The sequence below is a fragment of the Moschus berezovskii genome, chromosome 9 (genome assembly GCF_049115385.1).
Source record: "Moschus berezovskii isolate FMDL1 chromosome 9, NW_MosBer_1.0, whole genome shotgun sequence".
Classification (NCBI taxonomy): Eukaryota; Metazoa; Chordata; class Mammalia; order Artiodactyla; family Moschidae; genus Moschus; species Moschus berezovskii.
Genome location: NC_142468.1, coordinates 64,702,062 through 64,723,696, shown reverse-complemented (window position 1 = coordinate 64,723,696; position 21,635 = coordinate 64,702,062). Strand labels below are relative to the sequence as shown.

Genomic DNA, 21,635 nt, shown 5'->3' with positions numbered 1-21,635 from the left:
CCATGGACTATACAGTCCTAACACAAGTTTCCATTAATGGATGAATGAGTAAAGAAGTTATGGCAGATATAAGCAATGGGATATCATTTAGCCTTGAAAATTATTATCCTGCCATTTGCAATAACATGGATGTACCTAGAGGACAATATGGTTCTCTTGACAACAGACGATATTTGTTTTTAGTTAAAAATTTCAATCAAAATATTTTTTTAAAAAAGAGCCTTCTGAATAGAAAGACCTCCTCAATTAAATTTAAGACATAAGTTTTTTGAGGCTAATAAAGAACAAGACTGTGACAAAATTTCATGGACTTATTCTATATAAATATTTTGGAAGTGGATATTTAGGATAAATAAGTTGATTTAAAGACTATGTAAGTTGATAAAATGCAAAAGGGCATTTGAGAGTAATGATTCATTGCCAATATATGAGGTCTCATATCACATTTATTATCATAATAAATGTAATATACATTTAAATATATTCTTGAAATCATTTTATTCTATTAAAAAGAACTTCAAATAAACTATAATTTTATATGTAAGCCAACATAAATTTAAACCATTTTAAAAATTTTATTATCAAAACGATCTATTTTGGAAGAAATATTTCTAAATAGTAGTTTAAGAGTTAATGATGCATAAGTCACAGATCAATTATAAATAATATATAAGAAGAAAGATTTGGCAACATTTCCCTCATTTTAAGAAATAACTTAGAATTATAATAGAAATACTTAATGTTTGTATTGTTGCTGTTGTTCATGTCTGGCTCTTGGGACCCCATTAACTGCAGCATTCCAGGCTTCCCTGTCCTTCACCGTCTCTCCGAGTTTGCTCAAATTCATGTTCATTGAGTAGGTGATGCCGTCCAACCATCTCATTCTCTGCTGTCCCTTTCTCCTTCTGCCTTCAATCTTTCAAAGCATCAGGGTCTTTTCCAAAGTCATTTCTTCCCATAAGGTGGCCAAAGTACTGGAGCTTCAGCTTCAAGAAGCAAGCATCTTTTATTTTCATGACTGCAGTCACCATCCACAGTGATTTTGGAGCCCAAGGAAATAAAATCTTTCACTGCTTCCACTTTTTCCCCATCTGTTTGCCATGAAGTATTGGGACTAGATGCCATGATTTTCAGATTTTGAATGTTGAGTTTTAAGTTTTAAGCTAACTTTCTCACTCTCATCTTTTACCCCATTAGGGGGTTCTTTAGTTCCTCTTTGCTCTCCATCATTACATGGTATCATATGCACGCTGCTGCTGCTGCTGCTAAGTTGCTTCAGTCGTGTCCGACTCTGTGCGACCCCATAGACGGCAGCCCACCAGGCTCCCCCGTCCCTGGGATTCTCCAGGCAAGAACACGAGTGGGTTGCCATTTCCTTATCATATGCATATCTGAGGTTATTGATATTTCTCTCTCACAATCCCAGCTTGTGAGTCATCCAGCCTGGCATTTCGCATTATTCTGCATATAAGTTAAGATAAACAATGTGACAATACACAGCCTTGACATACTCCTTTCCCAATTTTGAACCAGTCTGCTGTTCCGTGTCCAGTTCTAACTGTTGCTTCTTGTCCTACATACAGGTTTCTCAGGAGACAGTTAAAATGGTCTGATATTTCTATCTCTTTAAGAATTTTCCACAGTTTGTTGTGATCCACACAGTCAAAGGTTTTAATATAGTAAATGAAAGAGAAGTAGGTGTTTTTCTGAAATTCCCTTGCTTTATTCTATGATCCAGCAGATGTTGACAATTTGATCTCTGGTTCCTCTGCCTTTTCTAAATCCAGTCTGTACATCTGGAAGTTCTCGGTTCATGTACTATTGAAGCTTAGCTTGAAGGATTTTGAGCATTATTTTCTAGCAAGTGAAATGAGTGCAATTTTACAGTAGTTCGGAGAAGGCAATGGCAAGCCACTCCAGTACTCTTGCCTAGAAAATCCCATGGATGGAGGAGCCTGGTAGGCTGCAGTCCATGGGGTCGCTAAGGGTTGGACACGACTGAGCGACTTCACTTTCACTTTTCACTTTCACACATTGGAGAAGGAAATGGCAACCCACTCCAGTGTTCTTGCCTGGATAATCTCAGGGACGGGGGAGCCTGGTGGGCTTCCGTCTATGGGGTCACACAGAGTCGGACACGACTGAAGTGACTTAGCAGCAGCAGCAGCAGCAGAACATTCTTTGGCATTGCCCTTCTTAGGGATTTGAATGAAAACTGACCTTTTCCAGCAGTCCTGTGGCTACTGCTGAATTTCCAAATGTGCTGGCATATTGAGTGCAGCACTTTTACAACATCATCTTTTAGGATTTTAAATAGTTCAGCTGGAATTCCATCACCTTAATTAGCTTTGTCTGTCGTACTGCTTCCTATGGCCCATTTGACTTCACCCTCCAGGATGTCTGGCTCTAGGTGAGTGATCACACCATCGTGTTTATCTGGGACATTAAGACCTTTTTTATACAGTTCTCCTGTGTATTCTTGCCACCTCTTTTCAATTTCTTCTGCTTCTATTAGGTCCATAATATTTCTTTCCTTTATTGTGCCCATCCTTGCATGAAATGTTCCCTTGATATCTGCAATTTTCTTGAAGAGGTCTCTAGTCATTCCCGTTTCATTGTTTTCCTCTATTTCTTTGCATTGTTCATTGAAGATGGCTTTCTTATCTCTCCTTGCTATTCTCTGACATTTTGCATTCAGCTGGGTATATCTTTCCCTTTCTCCTTTGCCTTTTGCCTCTCTTCTTTTCTCAGCTATTTGTTAGGCAAGACAACCACCTTCTATTATTGCATTTCTTTTTCTTGGGGTTGGTCTAAGTCACCTACTCCTGTACATGGTTCCTTAGGCACTCTGTCTATCAGATCTAAGCCCCTGAATCTATTTGTCACCTCCACTGTATAATCATAAGGGGTTTGATATAGGTCACACCTGACTGGCTTAGTGGTTTTCCTTACTTTCTTCAATTTAAGCCTGAACTTTGCAATGAGGAGATGATGATCTGAGCCACAGGGAATGCCAGGTCTTGTTCTATCTGACTGTATAGAGCTTCTCCATTTTTGGCTGCAAGAATATTATCAATTTGATTTTGGTATTGATCATATGGGGATGTCCATGTATAGAGTCGTCTCTTTTGTTGTTGAACAAGGGTGTTTACAATGATCAGTGTATTCTTCGCAAAACTCTGTTAGCCTTTGCCCTGCATAATGGTTTCAATTACAGTGTTTTCTCAGATTTTTTTCCCTTGAACTGCTTCATTTTCATTTTCACTTCAATTTCATTAACAATATTATTGGGAAGGTACCTTTTAGTAAACCATGGAGAATAAATACTAAGTAAGTTGTAACTAATTAAAATAATAGCAAAATAATAGTAACATAAAACAAGTTTGCCAGGGGCTGGGGTACAAGGAAACTGAACTACAAAGCAACACAGTGAAATTTTAGGGGTAATGAAACCTTGTGGTGATGGTTACATGATTGTTTAAACTGGTCAACTCTTCTTTCAGAAGTGTACACAAAATATGGTAAATTTTATCATGTGTAGTTTATACCTTGAAAATAAATGACAAAATTTAAAATATTGTAGCATTTAAGGAAAGTAGGTAAAAGTAGTCTTAGGAAATGAAAAATTCACTTTCCCTATCAAAAATCGAAAATAAAACATGACTTTCTTGTACACATTGGCCTATTTTCCTTTCTTACTGAATAATGCATAGCTAGTGTATTGAGAACCCAAATCTATAACGAATGACTTTGATAAAGTACTGTTATCTGTGTTTGGGACCTGGAGGTAGTAATGAAGGTTAAAAAAATCAATTAATAATAAAAAATGCATTTGACTGTCAAAATATAAAAATACTTTCTTTTGATAACTTAGAGAAATCATTAGGTAATATTTACTTATTTCTTTTTTCTAAACAACTCTCATATTCTACCATATTGACTATCATTAAAAAAATTCAAAAGGTACACAGCCAATGGAAATTTTGGTATAGAATGTTGGAAATTACTTTAAAAAAGAAAATCCAATGCATCATTTGGATTTCCATTTTACACATGTGAAGTCCTTGCTGAGGAAGAGAAGTTGATAACTATGACTTAAAGGATACAAGTTTTAAAGGAAGCATTCAAATTCCAACAAATATTGTTCATATTTAGGGCACATTTCTGGCTTAAATAACTTTTGAACATTGTACACCAGACAAATGGAGCTTTGTTCAGTGATTATGTATGTGAACATGATCTCCTTTTCAATGACAGGTGAGCCTTCCCTCACCTTCTTTACCTGAGGGGCCTCTATTAAACTTTCAGGATCCAGCTTTGATATTATCTCTTCTGTAAGATGCCATAAAATAATGGTGCTCATTATATTGGACTGAGGTAATCAGTTAACAGTCACTTCCTGTCTATAAATATGTATGCATTTTGTTCAGAATTCCTTCCTTGAATTGAAATACTTGTCAACTTTCCCCTGTATTTATTTTAATCTTTCTATGATAACTATTTTTAAACATTTCCACTGAAAGTGCAGTCAGAGAACTTACCTTCAAAGGAATTATAGTCAGTATAGTAATTAATTAGCAATAGTACCCTGAGTAGAAGCCAGGGAGAATTTTATTTATGCCATTAATTCATCTTGAAGCTGTCATGTATTTGTTCTTTTAACAAATGATCATTGAACACCTGCTAAACATGAGATGCCATTATAGACACAAAGATAATGAAATACAGAGAGAAACTAGAAATGGATTTAGTTCTTAAGTATCTTACAGTTTACCGGAGGACATGAGAAAATAAAAAATAACTTGCACAGAGATGAAGATAAATTATAATTGAAAATCAAAATGAGGGAGTAATTAGTGGAGGAAGAAGCATTTGTGCTAAACATTATAAGAAAAATGAACCTCAAAGAGTTGATAATAATAGCTGCATTAATAGGTCATTGGGATGATTAAATGAACTTTTATGCATTGAAGCAAGATGTGAAGAATAAAGATCTATAAAAATATTCAGTATTAGTGTTTGGCTATGCAAAAGCAGAGTAAAAGAGGATCTTTGGGAGGAAACACAGCAGGAATAGAGGTTATGTAATTTGGTCTCTGTTATATAATCAGTTAAAGGCTAAAACAGAAAAGAGAATACAGTAAAATGAAAAAACAGATTTGGACATTTTCTTCACTAAGGATAGGAAATTGAGAATGTTGAATGGATAGGAGTAAGAGTACAAAGAAGGCTTTTCTTTCTTTGTTAGACAAGAACAATACCTTGCTAGACACAAAATAGGGGACAAAAATCAACTCTTAATTTTATAATGAAATATTATTAAGAGGATGGTGATCAAGACTGGAATATGGAATAGTGATTAGTGAAAAATCTTGATTGAACCCTTAAAATACCAACTTTCTAAGTGAATATAATATTTCATGAGTGGAATATAGAAATCAAATGGTGAAAATTAAATAAATAAATAATAGCAACACAAATAATATACAATGCCACAAAAGGAATAAATCAACCACAGTTACACAAATAACAATTGTTAAGCATGTTAGAGAAATGGCTCGATATTTAGGAAAAGTCAGTTTTCTATATTAAATTATTTGTCTTTATGCCCATAGTCTTTGAAATTCAAGGTTTACAATTAATGCCAGTTTTACTATTTCTAAGACATCCTATGACAACCCAAATATGAATCCATTTCTAAGACAACCCAAATATGAACAACTGATAAACAACCTTTGTATGCTTATGCATTTTTTATTTGTATAAATTTTCAAATATAGTGCCATTTTCAAAGTGAAAATATACTTACTCAAATGAGGATTAACAGGAGCTACAAGAAAAGCAAAAAATAATGTTAGCATGGTTTACATGTCTTTTATAAATAAAAGTCTAATCAGTGTCTCACTTAATGATCTTCCCCACTGTGGCGAGAGAGAATTATATCTGCCATCCATTTTGTTCTAGAAGATTGAATAGAATCTACTTTGGAACTCAGCAATAACAGCCTCAAAGTACCCAAATGATCAATGCTAAATGACACACAGGATTTGCTCATTTCCCAAGATATAGAGTAGCTGATTTTTTATCTTTTAACCAGTGCTAAACAAAACCAATTAATCAAAACTGAGGCTGACAAGCTATACTCTTGATGTTTTAAGAATGAATGCAATTATCTAACAGAGAATACACTATAGTTTTTTTTGCTATTGTCTACTTCTGTTTAAAATATATGGTATATACAAAAATAAAGCAATCCTCATAACATGTCATTGTGTGTGAGCCAAAACAAATAGCTGCTTTGATGTTGTTTTAATTACTTTCACACACACACACAGTTTTCAAATGATAGGTCATGCATTTGCATTTTTTCAATATTTATTTCAAGAAGAAATATTTATCTCAAAAAACTAATTGTGTTTACAAGTGCCAATTGATTTCTACGTGAAAAGAAATGAATACTTTAAATATTACTGAAGCAAAAACAAAACTATATCTAATCTAAGAGACAAAATGGCATCTGTATATATCGATTAAGTATTTATCACTCTGAGAGAAAATTTCATTCTGGATGAAAGAAAACATTATTGCAGTCTTCTAAGATTAAAATGGGCTGTTAATCTAACCTCCAGAAGATTGTCTATTTTGTTGCTGGTTCCTAGTATTTGCCATTAAGCACTTTTGTTAAACTTGGACATAGTAGTAAAATACAAAATGAATGTCATAAGTGCACACACATGCACAAAGCATCTTCATATAAAATTTTTACTTTTAGTACACTGAGATCAATTTTAACAAAGTGATTAGTTTATCAACAAATTACTTTTTACTATTTCTACATCAAGAAGACAGAGTATTCCCATTATTTTAGCTGTTCTACTTGTACTTGCCTCATTGCAAATTGTGAAATGAATAACATAGAGAAGGGACTATACATTTATTGGTTCCACTGAAAAACAAAAAAAAAAAATCCCTTTCTTGCAAGGTGCATGCATGCTAAGTTGCTTCAGTCATGTCCAACTCTTTGCAACCCTATGGACCATAGCCTGCCAGTCTCCTCTATCCATGGGAATCTCCAGGCAATGATACTGAAGTGGGTTGCCAGGCCCTTCTCCAGGTGATCTTCCACACCCAGGGATCAAACCTGCATCTTATTATGTCCCTTGCATTGCAGGTGGGTTCTTTACCACTAGCACCAGCTGGAAACCCTCAAGGTATCAGTATGTTTTAATTTGAAAATTAATTATTGAAATTAAAATTATTTTATAATTAGGATAACATACATTTTAATTTTATATATTGTTTTTGAAAGAAGTAAATATCTTTGAATTATAATTTAGTTCTAAGCAATGTTACAGCTACATGTAACCTGTGACCAGACTGAATTTTGAGACCTCTACAATATTTTAGTCAGCAAATTCACTACAAACATCATGATTAACCTTGTAAAAATTTGCCATTCTAATTTGAAATATTGCATTGAGTCTAGTTTTCTTCTTTAAAACTATCAATAGCATGTTGAATTTCTTATGAATGCCTATATACAGTGTATGCTTACACACACTAAAGTATACTTTACCCAAATCCACAGTATATAAAAGCACATTTTAATTAAAATCTTTAAGATTTTAATAAGCATGACAAGTTATAAAGATAATTTTAAAAAAGTTTAAACTAAACACAATACTGATTTTCCAAATTTATTTTTCATTTCTGTTTGTTACATCAGAGTTTTCAATAAAAATTAAATTGAGTTTCTGAAGATTTTTTTTCTATATCTCTGTAAGACAAGTTCTAATAATTCCTAAGCTGAGCAAATAGGTAAAGATTTCTGTCGTTTAGGAGTGATCTCTAGTTTTCATCAGTTAGTCATGTCATATAATTGCTTAATGTGACAGGACACTGAAACTTTCTGGGTCTTAATATCTTCACCTTTAAAAGAATGAGTATTAATTATGGTTTCCAATGCCCTCCATATTACATAGTTTGCAGTTTTATACCTTGGAGGACAGGGAGCATAAATATTATGAGGAGATCATTCATATTTTATAAAAATATTTGAGGCTAAAACTTTAAACAATTATACTGAGATGTAATGTAGTTGTTTGTTTTATGGAATCATGAAAGTGATTACAGAATAGCAATTGCTGTTCTGCTCTAATATTTATATATTAAGATAAAAATATACATTTTAAAAAGAATCATATTCAAGAAAATATATGCAGTGATTCTAATGATTTTATATTCCTTGATCTTGTATGAATATTCCACTATATACTCTATATTTCATTTTTTAATGAAAATTGAATTTGTCATGCCCAATGTGTACTCTGACTGATGAGAGCAAATACAGGTAATTTTATAACTCTAGTGGGCTTCCATCTATGGGGTCACACAGAGTCGGACACGACTGAAGTGACTTAGCAGCAGCAGCAGCAGCAGCAGTGAGGTTTTAATAATTTCACTTTATTTTTTACTTTGACAGTGTTCACTGTTGCCCTCGTAAGTAGGAAAACATACGTAATGCTAAACAGAATGGAAAACTTAAGCTACAAAAACCCTCATCCTATTATCTTTTAAACTCAAGCCTTAATCAAAAAGAAAAATATTCCACTGAGGCAACAAAGCTTACATAACTTTAAAAAATACATTGATGATTTTAGAGCTAGGCTTGAACACTATAAATTTCAACCGAAAAATGCATATATGTTTCAAATGATAAAATATTAATCTATCAGGTATATATGAAAAAATAATATCATATCAATCAACATTATTCCTATCTGAACTATTATAAAGCTTTTGATCAACTTTGTCACAGTTTTACACTATTTTCTACATTTGTTTAAGTAGGACATTTAAATAGTAAAGAAATAGTAAATGCAAGGAAAACTATCGCTAAAACATACATTTAGTGTTCTAAAGGAAAAAAAATGATGAAAAAAAATCAGCTGAGATGTTGTTCAATAAGTGAATAGTTAAACAAACTGTGGTACACCTATGCAATGGGATATTACTTGACAATAAAGAATAATGAGCTATCAGGCCACACAAATATATGTAAAAGCTTTAAATGTATATTGCTAAATACAATAAATCAGTTTGGAAAGTTTATATGTTGCATGATTCTAACCCAACATTCTGGAAAATGCAAAACTGTGTAACATAAAGACTGATCCCTGATATAAACTATTGACTTTAATAATGTATCAATATTTGTTAATTGTTAACAAATGTGCCACATTAATGTAAGATGTAAATAGGAGGGGAAGCTGTGACAGGGAGAGGGCATACATGGGAACACTGCACTTCCTACTCAATTTAATGTGAATTTAAAACTACTCCAAAAAATGAAAAAAACTTAAAAATTCAATCACATTTCCTAACTTCTTAATGATATAAACTTTAAAATCATTAAAAATTTGTAAAAAATGTATACATACTGCCTCATAACTATGACATAGAAAATAATAAGACATTCATGACATTATCTCCGAGGTTCAAAGTTAATTAAGCATTTGTCTATACCTCTATATTCAAATATTACAACTAAATATTACAATTTATGATGATTGAGTATTACAGGATTTTTTTCTCACTTGGCTAACGGCCCAGAAAGTCAGCATGTTAAATTTTAGTTTGTGTCTAAATTGGGTCGATAGTTACATCTTTCTAGACAGTTTAGTATATAAATAAATTATTTTAAACAAAAAGCTACTTACCACTATATTTGATGACACGAATTGTTGAATCTCCTTCACCAAATTTGGTGAGAGGAGTCAGTCGGACTTCATAAGCCTCTGGTTTAATTAGCTCAGTCAAGTTATATGTAATTAATTCTCCCTTTTGGATATTTCCATTTATTTTAATCTCTTGTTCCCACCATCGCTGCTGTCCAGCCTGAAAGTAAAAGAATTATATAATAATGTTCCTGACATTTTTAACTGTGTGTTGATCATGTGGTTAAGAATACTATTGTTGGAGATTCTTTAGGGCCTAGGACACAGTTATATTTCATTAAAGATGTACCTTTGTTTCTGAAATTCTGCAAGGGGCATTAACAGTACGGTTCACTTTTACTTTAAAATATCAAACCTTTTGGTGTCACAGATTAAAATGAAGATGGTCCCTTTTTTTGGATGCTAAGTCGCTTCAGTCATGTCCGACTCTTTGCGAACCTATGGACTGTTGCCCAGCAGGCTCCTCTGTCCATGGGAGTCTACAGGCAGGAATACTGGAATGGGTTGCCATGCCCTCCTCCAGGGGATCTTCCCAACCCAGGGATCAAACCTGTTTCTCTTATATCTCCTGTGTTGACAGGTGGGTTCTTTACCCCTAGTGTCATCTGGGAAGCCCCTGCTTTGGATAGGACTTGGGTTTTCATTCCTTACCACTGCCAAACTATAAGAATCAAAGTTCAAGTTTGTCTGGGTTGCTTAATAACTGAAGGCAAAAGCAATATATATACTATATATGTTAATATGTATATACCATTGTTGTTGTTTACTCACTAAATCATGTCTGACTCCTTGGGACCCCATGGACTATAACAGGCCAGGCTCTTCTGTCCATGGGATTTCCCAGACAAGAATAGTGGGGTGAGTTGCCATTTTTTTTTTCCCAGGGGATCTTCCTAACCCAAGGATTAGACCTGTGTCCCCTGTATTGACAGACAGATTTTTTACTGCTAAGTCACCAGGGGAAAAAAATTAACCTATATATATACATATATATATTCATATATTTGTTAATTTGCTTGTTTTCTCAGGGTGGGTTACTGTTAATTATATAGCCTAGACTGCTATATTTCTAGAAATGAAAATCTCAAGTACACGCTATTAGCACAAGATTAGACAAATGACAAACAAAATAATGAAATGGAACAGAAAGCCCATATGTTAATTTGTGGGGAATTGTTCACATAGAAGATATGAAAATATATACCACTCAATTGCTTGTGTATATAAAAAAATACATGAATGTGATCCCTATCACATATCTTAGAAAGAATAGTCTCAGGAAAATCAAATACTTAAATTTAAAAGATAAAAGTTAAATCATTTAGAAAAACACAGAAGAATGTGATTATGATCTCACACAAGGTGTTATATTCTTAAACAGAATAGAAAAGCACAAAGAAAAGACTAATAAATTAGTCAATCTTAAAATTGAAATTAACATTAAATTAAACATTTTAACATAAACATTTCTTCTCATCGGCGCTCCCCAATAAACAGGTAAAATGAAGGCAGAGTTTTGGAAAAAGATATTTCGAACAAATACAGTTAACTAGAATGTATTAAAAACCCCTATAATGAAATAAGAAAAATAATTCAATAGCAAAGAGTCTAATAGGAACAGGTATTCATAAATGAGAAAGCCCAAATAAAGAATTACAGAAAAGTCTCAGCCTCATTGTGAATCAAGGAAGTGAAAATTAAACCACAATATTATTACCCAGAAAAACAGAAGCTTATAAAGATAACAACATTAAGGTTTGTTGTTAACACAAAACAACGAGAATATTTATACCTGTCAAGAATGGATGGGTGGATGGGTAAGATATTAGTCTTCTTACAAGCAGACAAGTTAGCCTGCAATAGTATCATGGGCATCAGCAAAAGAATCCTGACTACTGGGACAGAGAAAAGGATTCACAACACAGAAGACAGCATAAGCTTTACTTTCAAACCAGTTCCCTTTTCTCCCTATTCCCCCATGGTGATGAAGAAGTGACCAGTTGGATCTTGCACATACCTTCTGCTTATATCACATCTCTGGGATCCTGAGCTAAAAAGACTTAAGTCTTTTATAAGTGACAGTAAGTACCCAAATCTGTCCAACCACTGCCCAAGAGGCAGACATTATATTCATTATACTAGACATTAAACAAGCTTTCCTTCTGCTCCACAGGAGTTCTCTATAGTCTAAGGATGTTTGCTATGAAAATAACCTTGAAAAGATAGACTGGAATAAAAAGACAGTGCCTCTGCACACATGATATGCAAAAAATCAAGAGATCTACAGAAAGCTGTCTTCTAAAAATATAGTCTTGAGTATGTAAATTGGTATAAGTATAGAGAGCAATTTGGCAATAAAAACACTATTACAATGAGAACAGATAAACTCGTGTACAGAGGAAACAGAAATATTTATGGCATAGAAAACAGAATTATCTAAACATCAGTAGGAGATAGGATAATCAAATTGTAAACTTTTAATAAAACATAATTCAATACAGAGCATGAAAAATGAACCTAAGCCACAATACATCATCATGGATGGATTTCACAAAAGTAATATTGAGGTAAAATCAACTTTAGAGCAGATGTATTATAAAATTTAAGTTCAAAATATGTACTTTGAAAAGGGATGCAAAGACATGTATTCAAGTATAAAGAAATGCAGAAAATAGTAAATACTTGGTCATGTGGGATAGGAGAGCATCAGGAGGAGAATTTGCAATTGTGAGGGGATAGCAAAACACTCAGGTGATTTTTAATTTTTTTAGATTGGTAGCAGGTATATCAGAGAAGGCAATGGCACCCCACTCCAGTACTCTTGCCTGGAAAATCCCATGGATGGAGGAGCCTGGTAGGCTGCAGTCCATGGGGTCGCGAAGAGTCGGACATGACTGAGCAACTTCACTTTCACTTTTCACTTTCATGCATTGGAGAAGGAAATGGCAACCCACTCCAGTGTCCTTGCCTGGAGAATCCCAGGGACAGGGGAGCCTGGTGGGCTGCCATCTATGGGGTCGTGCAGAGTTGGACACGACTGAAGCGACTTAGCAGCAGCAGCAGCACCAGCAGCACCAGCAGGTATATAAAAATACTTATTATTTTGCCTATGCCTGAAATATTTCTCTTTGTTTTTCAAAGAGAGAATTTCAGAATAAGAGTTAGAAACAGGCAACCATGAGTTTTCTTAAAGCTTTTCTGCCTTGAATTTGAAGACTGTTTCTTTGTATCAACAGCTTCCCTCATCTACACCTGTGGCTACTCATCCACTTCTGTGCAGCTTTTCCTTTTCCTGAGTTCAAAATGTTGATAGTCTCTGGAATTTTGTATCTGATGTGGTTATTACTCTATATTAATGGTTCTCACTTTTAGGCAAGCATGAGAGTCATGGGATAATAGTGATTAAAACCCCAAAATTCGAAGTCTTAGCTACCAGTAAGTATTTTGCTTCTGTGAAGTCTAGAAACATAATTTTTTGGTGAGTTTAGAGATACATAATTTTTTAAAAAGCACCTTCTCCTTTACAGGGTAATTTGGAAGCAGGTGATCCAGGGTCTGTATTTGGCACAGCTCAGCAGGGCTAGAGGTTTTGTCACTAACTCTTGTCCAACTCGTGCGGCCCCATGGACTATCCCATCAACTCCTCTGTCTATAGGATTTTCCAGGCAAGAATACTGGAGCAGGTTGCCATTTCCTTCTCCACAGACCTGCTAGACCACAGCATTAATACTAGTGGTTTCTTCTATACTTCTATATTGATTACTGTCTAACTTGTGATTTCAGATGAGATAATAAACAACAAAAACATCCTGCGACATTAATTTGTATGTATCTGCATACTATGTATCCATATACTATGTATTTGCCAGGCCCCATGTTAACTGTATTATATCTACTGTATTTAGTCTAGCACAACCCTTAGCAAGCAGCAACTAATACGAGCCCTATTATACAAACTGAGGAACCTGGGGCAGAAGGAAGTTTCTGCAGCTCTCCTAAGGTTGTCTGGAGAGTAGCAGCTACAAAATTTGGTTACACCCAAAATTACTTTATCTAGCATCATCTTCTCCTTTGCCTCCACAGAATTTATTACTCCCTTGTTTTCACTAGTATTTTTATATATTTAGTTATAATACACTTCATAGTACTTTTTTGCACATAGATTATAAACCAGGAACAATTTCTTATTAATCTCTTTTTACCTATAGTGTCTGGTCAATAACTACATAACGATGTGACAAGATTAAATTCCAGTACACAGTGTATATTCAACTGACCCAATGATTGGAGCAGGAAATCTAACTTAGTGATAACTGCATACAGTCATTATATTTACAAACACTGGTAAAAATGTACATAAAACCTAATTTGACAGAAAGGAATTTACTTATGCATAGCTAATACTGGGCATTACAAAGTTCCTATCTGTCTTGGAGACTAACAGTTCTATAAAATAATATAATAGAAATGAAAATTTCTTTCATTGTCTTTGGACTTTAAATTATCATGTATGGCTTGCTTCACTCTGTATAATAGGCTCTAGTTTCATCCACCTCATTAGAACTGGTTCAAATGCATTCTTTTTAATGGCTGAGTAATACTCCATTGTGTATATGTACCAAAGCTTTCTTTTTTTTTTTTTTAATTTTTTTATTTCTAAAAAAGAATTTTATTAAAAAAGCACAAATGCAAAGAAATGAACAGAGGAAAATTTATGCGTCGAACCTGGACTGGTCACTTATGATAATATACATGCTACAATTCCATTCTCTCCAATCATTCCACCTTCACCCTCTCCCACAGAGTCCCAAAGACTGTTCTAAATGCCTATGTCTTCTTATCCATTCGTCTGCAGATGGATCTCTAGGTTGTTTCCATGTCCTGGCTATTATAAACAGTGCTGCAATGAACACTGGCGTACGTGTGTCTCTTTCAATTCTGGTTTCCTTGGTGTGTATGCCAGAGAGGATAAGGGGAGGAGGGAGGTGGGAGGGGGGTTCGGGAGGGGGACCTCATGTACACCCGGGGCGGATTCATGTCAATGTATGGCAAAACCAACCAATATAATATTGTAAAATAATTAGCCTCCAATAAAAATAAAAATTAAAAAAAAATTAAAAAATAAATTATTATGTATGAACTAAAGGCAATGTACTATTATTTCAGATGATAAAAGTAGTTTAAACCCACAGAATTTTAACATTGTTCCATTATCTAAAGGCCCACAATTAATCAAGGTATACTTTTCTGGACGTTAAATATGTTTAATATCTCTCAATATTTATAACAGATCACAAAAGGAGACTGTAGGTATTCTGTTTCTATAATGAGATACTCTACTCAAGTAATTTTAGTTGGCAGATACATTGATGTTGTTATTTATTAAAACTCTTGAGTATATAACTTCATATGTGTATTAAAAAAGCAATAACTTTGATTCTAAATCTTTAACTTAAAGCTATAATGAAAGTATATACTTCAGCAGTTGAGGAATAAGCAATTAAACACTTCATATCATATCTCAGTGAACTGTGCAAAATGTAAAAATGGAAAACTAAATGCAATATTTGCATATATAAAAAAGAAAACACATTAGCCCACTGTTTGGAGGTAATACCACAAAACTGCCAGAGAACATGGGACCCAAACCATAACCACAGTTGACAGTTCCAGAGCATACCCATGAACATCCTGATATGAAAGCAATATGTAAAGTATTTATCATTTCAATTAAAAAAAATATTGTGTAACTTCTTTTCCTAGCAGATATATTCCTTTCACATAGTCTAGAGGACCTTTTTCACTATTTGAAGATGAAATGAGCCATAATTTTTCTGAATGCTAAGATCTGTAACCTGAAAAACACACATTATCTGGAAATTTTGACCTCTAGAGAGAAAGGCTCAGAATAATTTTATAGCATGACATAGAAGAGTATTAGAAAGCTATATTCAATAGTAACTGGAGAAAGTATCGATTCCACATGCATTAATGTGCTTCTCCTCAAAATTGGATATTCTTTATTTTTTCTAAAACTGAATTCTACTTACCTTATTTCTGTTGACAAAATACTAATTCTTGCCAATCCAAGTTAAACTCAACATGTTCAGGGTTTGAATTTGATAAACTTAACCCAATCTCTTTGTGTAATGGTTATCACCTAGGGAAGTACTTAGATGGGGCAGAAGCAGGGGAAGCCCATACCCCAGCTTAAGTACCCCTGGCCTGCTGGTGCAGGGGACAAGTGTTGCTTGGATTATACTGTTTCCTTCTGTTACTCTCTTGATTCAGTCAAATTCATTGGATCTTTCTTGTTGGTACTAGCATCCTTAGTTTTTGCAACTGCCTTGGCCTATGGTCAATATTTCTATTAAGTCTGCATCTTTCTTAGACAAATCATAAGTTCTTTTGGTCTAAAAGCACCATCTCTGCCCTTTTTCAGGGCTTTGGGGAATCCTGTTTCACCTATAACACAGTAAAGCAAAATACTTACCAGATCCTAGTCTCTGCAAATCAGATTCAGTCTATGCTACTGCAATACTCAAGGGCTCCCTCAGGCAAAACCCAAAGCCTCAAGGCAATTCCTGTAGTCTTCCGGAGCTTCCTGTGGGAAAGTGAGCCCATTTCTTTCTTATTCAAGTGGGTTGTAGTTACCTTTCTCAGGAAAATTCTAGAACTTATGTTATTGTTCTTTTACTTTTACTAAAATATTCCTCGTATCTGAGGACTCTGTGTATTTGCACTGGAATATCTTCCTATAGTTTTATTCTGAAACTCAATGCCTTTCCTCACTCAACCACCTCCAGCTCACTTCTGTGACCTTTTGTTTGATTTAAAGTATAGGCTTTTGAAGCTACTGGATTTCCTCACATTTTATAAAATCTATTCAAATCTCATTTGCTATCTTTTTAATTTTGTACTAGTATGGAGAAGGCGATGGCACCCCAGTCCAGTACTCTTGCCTGGAAAATCCCACGGATGGAGGAGCCTGGTGGGCTGCAGTCCATGGGGTCGCGAAGAGTAGGACACGACTGAGTGCCTTCACTTTCACTTTTCCCTTTCATGCATTGGAGAAGGAAATGCAACCCACTCCAGTGTTCTTGCCTAGAGAATCCCAGGGACGGGGGAGCCTGGTGGGCTGCCATCTATGGGGTCGCACAGAGTCGGACACGACTGGAACGACTTAGCAGCAGCAGCAGCAGTGTGTGTTTATGGGTTTGTGTTCATGCACTTGTACTATAAACCTCATCCTCCTTTGTTGTGATTTTAAATAATGAGAGGGTGGCAGATAAAAGAGAACTGCAAGATAAAAAGTGCATTTGTTAATATGTCAAATTCCCAATTGTCTTTTGGATACAACATTTTAAATTTACATGGTATATGAATGTCAATCTGTATTTAGCTTTAAATGTCTTGAAACTTACTTCCTGTAGTTTGTCTAACTTATATTTCTTATCAGAATAGTTACCTGATTAAAAAACAAAACAAAACCCTCAGGTAAAGACAGCATGAAGTGTGCATACAGCTTCAGTGAATCTGTCTTTCACGAAGTTTTCTGTCCTTGCCTACCTTTGCAAGCCTCTGCGGCCAGACAGAGGGCTACAAAGTGGATATACAGGAAGTCTTCAGCAAACATCATGGTACACAGATGAAAGACCGTGTAAATATTATTCAAGGATGATTTAAAAACTGAGAACTAAATATTAGGCACATAGAACAAAGTCTTCAGTGACAACCTAATAGGATTACCCAGTGATCCTAAAAATGGAAGAATTAGAAGTGGAAAAAAATTGGAGTCTAAGATTTCCTAAATATATTGTGTGCCATGGCTTAAAGCTCAACATTCAGAAAAACTAAGATTATGGCATCCAGCCCCATCACTTCATGGCAAATAGAAGGGGAAACAATAGAAACAGTGACAGACTTTATTTGGGGGGGCTCCAAAATCACTGCAGATGGTGACTGCAACCATGAAATTAAAAGACACTTACTCCTTGGAAGGAAAAATATGACAGAACTAGACAGAGTATTAAAAAGCAGAGACATCACTTTGCTGACAAATGTCCATATAGTCTAGTCAAAGCTTTGGTTTTTCCAATAGTCATGTACAGATGTGAGATCTGGACCATAAAGAAGGCTGAGTGCTGAAGAATTGATGCTTTTGAAGTGTGGTGCTGGAGAAGACTCTTTACAGTCCCTAGGACAGCAAGGAGATCAAACCAGTCAATCCTAAAGGAAATCAATTCTGAAAATTCATTAGAAGGACTGATGCCGAAGTTGAAACTAACACTTTGGCCACCTGATGCAAAGAGCTGACACATTGGAAAAGACCTTGATGCTGGGACAGATTGAAGGCAAAAGGAGAAGAGGTCAGCAGAGGATAAGATGGCTACATAGCGTCACTGACTCAATGGACATGAATTTGAGCAAACTTCAGGAGATAGTGAAGGACAGGGAGGCCTGACATACTGCAGTTCAGGGGTCGCAAAGAGTCAGACATAACTTAGCAACTGAACAATAACATGGCTTGAAGTTAAAAATATACAGTTCTAGAAAAATGATGACAAATATTAGAACAGAACTTTAGATAAAAGGAGTTTTCCTTATAAGGTAAAAGGGGTTTGCTGCTGCTGCTAAGTCGCTTCAGTTGTGTCCGACTCTGTGCGACCCCACAGACGGAAGCCCACCAGGCTCCCCCGTCCCTGGGATTCTCCAGGCAAGAACACTGGAGTGGGTTGCCATTTCCTTCTCCAATGCGTGAAAGTGAAGGTGCTCAGTTGTGTTCGACTCTTCACGACCCCATGGACTGCAGCCTCCCAGGCTCCTCCGTCCATGGGATTTTCCAGGCAAGAGGACTGGAGTGGGGTGCCATTGCCTTCTCCGAAAAGGAGTTTAGCACCCTACAAAACTGAATGCTGTGCTTCCTTGGTGGCTCAGTGGTAAAGAATCCACATGCCAAGGCAGGAGACACGAATTCAATCCTTGGTCCAGGAAGATTCTGCATGCCGCAGAGTAACTAAGGCCGTGTGCCACAACTACAGAGCCTGTGCTCTAAAGCCTGGAAGCCACAACTACTGAGCCCACATGCTGCAACTATTGAAGCCCGCATGCCCTAGAGGCCCTGATCCATGACAAAAGAAGCCATCATAACGAGCAGAAGCCTGCACACATCAAGTAGAGAATAGCCCCCACTCACTGCAACTAGAGAAAAGCCCATGCAGCAATGAAGACACAGCACAGCCAAAAACAAATAAGTAAATAATATAAAAAGGTAAAGTAATGCTCAAAATTCTCCAAACCAGGCTTCAACAGTATGTGAACAGTGAGCTTCCAGATGTTCAAGCTGGATTTAGAAAAGGCAGAGGAACCAGAGATCAAATTGCCAACATCCGTTGGTTCGTTGAAAAAGCAAGAGAGTTCCAGAAAAATATCTACTTCTGTTTTATTGACTATGCCAAAGCCTTTGACTGTGTGGATCACAACAAACTGTGGAAGATTCCTCAAGAGATGGGATTACCAGACTACCTGACCTGTTTCCTGAGAAATCTGTATGCAGGTTAAGAAGCAACAGTTAGAACTGGACATGGGACAACAGACTTGGATTCCAAATTGGGATAGGAGTATGTCAAGGCTATATATTGTCACCCTGCTTCTTTATCTTATGTGCAGAGTACATCATGAGAAATCCTGGACTGGATGAAGCACAAGCTGGAATCAAGATTGCTGGGAGAAATATCAATAACCTCAGATATGCAGATGACACCATGCTTATGGCAGAAAGCGAACAACTAACGAGCCTCTTGATGAAAGTGAAAGAGGGGAGTGAAAAAGTTGGCTTAAAACTCAGCATTCAGAAAACTAAGATCATGGCATCTGGTCCCATCACTTTGTGGCAAATAGTTGGGGAAACGATGGAAACAGTGACAGATTTTTTTTTTTTTTGGCTCAAAATCACTGCATATGGTGACCGCAGCCATGAAATTAAAAGACACTTGCTCCTTGGAAGAAAAGTTATGACCAACCTAGACAGCATATTAAAAAGCAGAGACATTACTTTTCCAACAAAGGTCCATCCGGTCAAAGCTATAGTTTTTCCAGTAGTCATGTATGGATGAGCGAGTTGGACTATAAAGAAAGCTGAGCACCAAAGAATTGAAGCTTTTGAACTGCGGTGTTGGAGAAGACTCTTGAGTGTCCCTTGGACAGCAAGGAAATCAAACCAGTCCATCCTAAAGGAAATCAGTTCTGAATATTCATTGGAAGGACTGATGCTGAAGCTGAAACTCCAATCCTTTGGCCACCTGATGTGAAGAACCGAATCATTGGAAAAGAGCCTGATGCTGGGAAAGCTTGAAAGTGGGTGGACAAGGGGAAGACAGAGAATGAGATGGTTGGATGGCATCATGGACTCAATGGACATGAGTTTGAGTAACTCTGGGAGTTGGTGATGGAAAGGGAGGCCTGTTGTGCTGCAGTCCTTGGGGTCACAAATAGTTGGACACAACTGAGCAATTGAACTGAACCGAATGTTTCTGTAGTAGGTAAACGTTAAGTAAAGACTAGAATTTTACACAGTCTTAAGTGTTTAGTGGGCCTCCCTGGTGGCTCAGTGGTAAAGAATCTGCCTGCAATGATGGAGATGCAGGTTTCATCCCTGGGACAGGAAGATCCCCTGGAGCTGGAATTGGCAACCCACTCCAGTATTCTTGCTGAGGATATCTCATGGACTGGCAGGTTACAGTCCATTGGGTCTCAAAAGATTTGGATACAACTTAGCAACTAAACAACAGCAACAAATGCTTAGTACATATATATTAATGTGACTTTACGTTCTCAATGTGACTTTATAATGGAAGAGTTATTGAGAATATTTTAAATAGTTAACGTTTATTGAGTAATTGCCATGTACTAGGATATTCATTGTATTTTGTTATTTAATTTAACCACAAACAATTCGAAGTGGTAGGTAAATAATTAACTTTAGATTTATTATTACATTTCCACTTATTCTATTAAATACATATAATTATTGTTTCCAGATAAAATATCTGGTAAAAGTAAAACAATAAAAACAAATAGAAAATACTAAATATGGTACCTCAGAAGACATATAGAATGAATTTCAAATGAATCCTGCTAGTCTTTTTTTCCTACACCTTGAATGAACATTTTAGATCCTTTGTAACATACATGGCATTTGAAAGGTAACTGTTAACACAATTTAGGGACTGCTTCAGGGGGAAAAAAAAGTTTTTTTCTTAACTCTGCAGAATATATGTATCTTGTTATATGAATATGAGATAATTTTTTTCTGTTTTATGAAGTTAGTAATACTTTAATGGTGAATTGTAGGCATAAATGTAAACTATATTGGAAAATACAGTTTAAACTCACAATTTGATAGAATTTAAAAGTTCTGATATTTAATAGGACATATGAAGATCTTGATTTAATACTAAAATGATCTTTGATTCAGTTTGTAAAAAATAGTTTTTTTTTGTCTTGAGTTAGTAATATAAAGTCCTAATAACTACACTTCATCTCCCAAAACACTTCCTGATGGTTGCACAATTTTTGGATAATGATGCACTTTATACTATGATTATAGTAAAATATTTTAAAGTTTATCAAAATTTGAACATATGGAAAAGCTCCCATCTAAACTTAAACAAGCACATGTTTAAATGTGTAGTACAAATTAATATGGGTGGTTCTAGCTCAGAAAAATTGTCACTTTGGTCCTGGTCAGACTATCATATCTCTACCTGTGGTGAAGTGGCCCCATTATGAGAAACATGAATTCTAAAGACACAAGTGGGAATTCCCTGGTGGCTCAGTGGTAAAGAATCCACCTGCCAATGCAGGAGACATGGGTTTGATCCCTGATCTGGGAAGATC

The 21,635-nt window shown here is 35.6% G+C and overlaps 1 protein-coding gene across 1 annotated transcript in view; it reads right to left on the bottom strand.

Annotated features, from left to right (window-relative positions):
- The window catches only part of MDGA2 (MAM domain containing glycosylphosphatidylinositol anchor 2), a 962,529-nt gene that overhangs the window by 38,797 nt on the left and 902,097 nt on the right, over nt 1–21,635 (bottom strand). Inside the window, exons 11-12 of the mRNA XM_055436380.2 lie at nt 9,720–9,897; nt 5,810–5,830 (exon numbers count right to left, since the gene is read on the bottom strand). Of these exons, the coding sequence (XP_055292355.1) occupies nt 5,810–5,830; nt 9,720–9,897 (199 nt within the window). The remainder of the gene's footprint in view (nt 1–5,809; nt 5,831–9,719; nt 9,898–21,635) is intronic.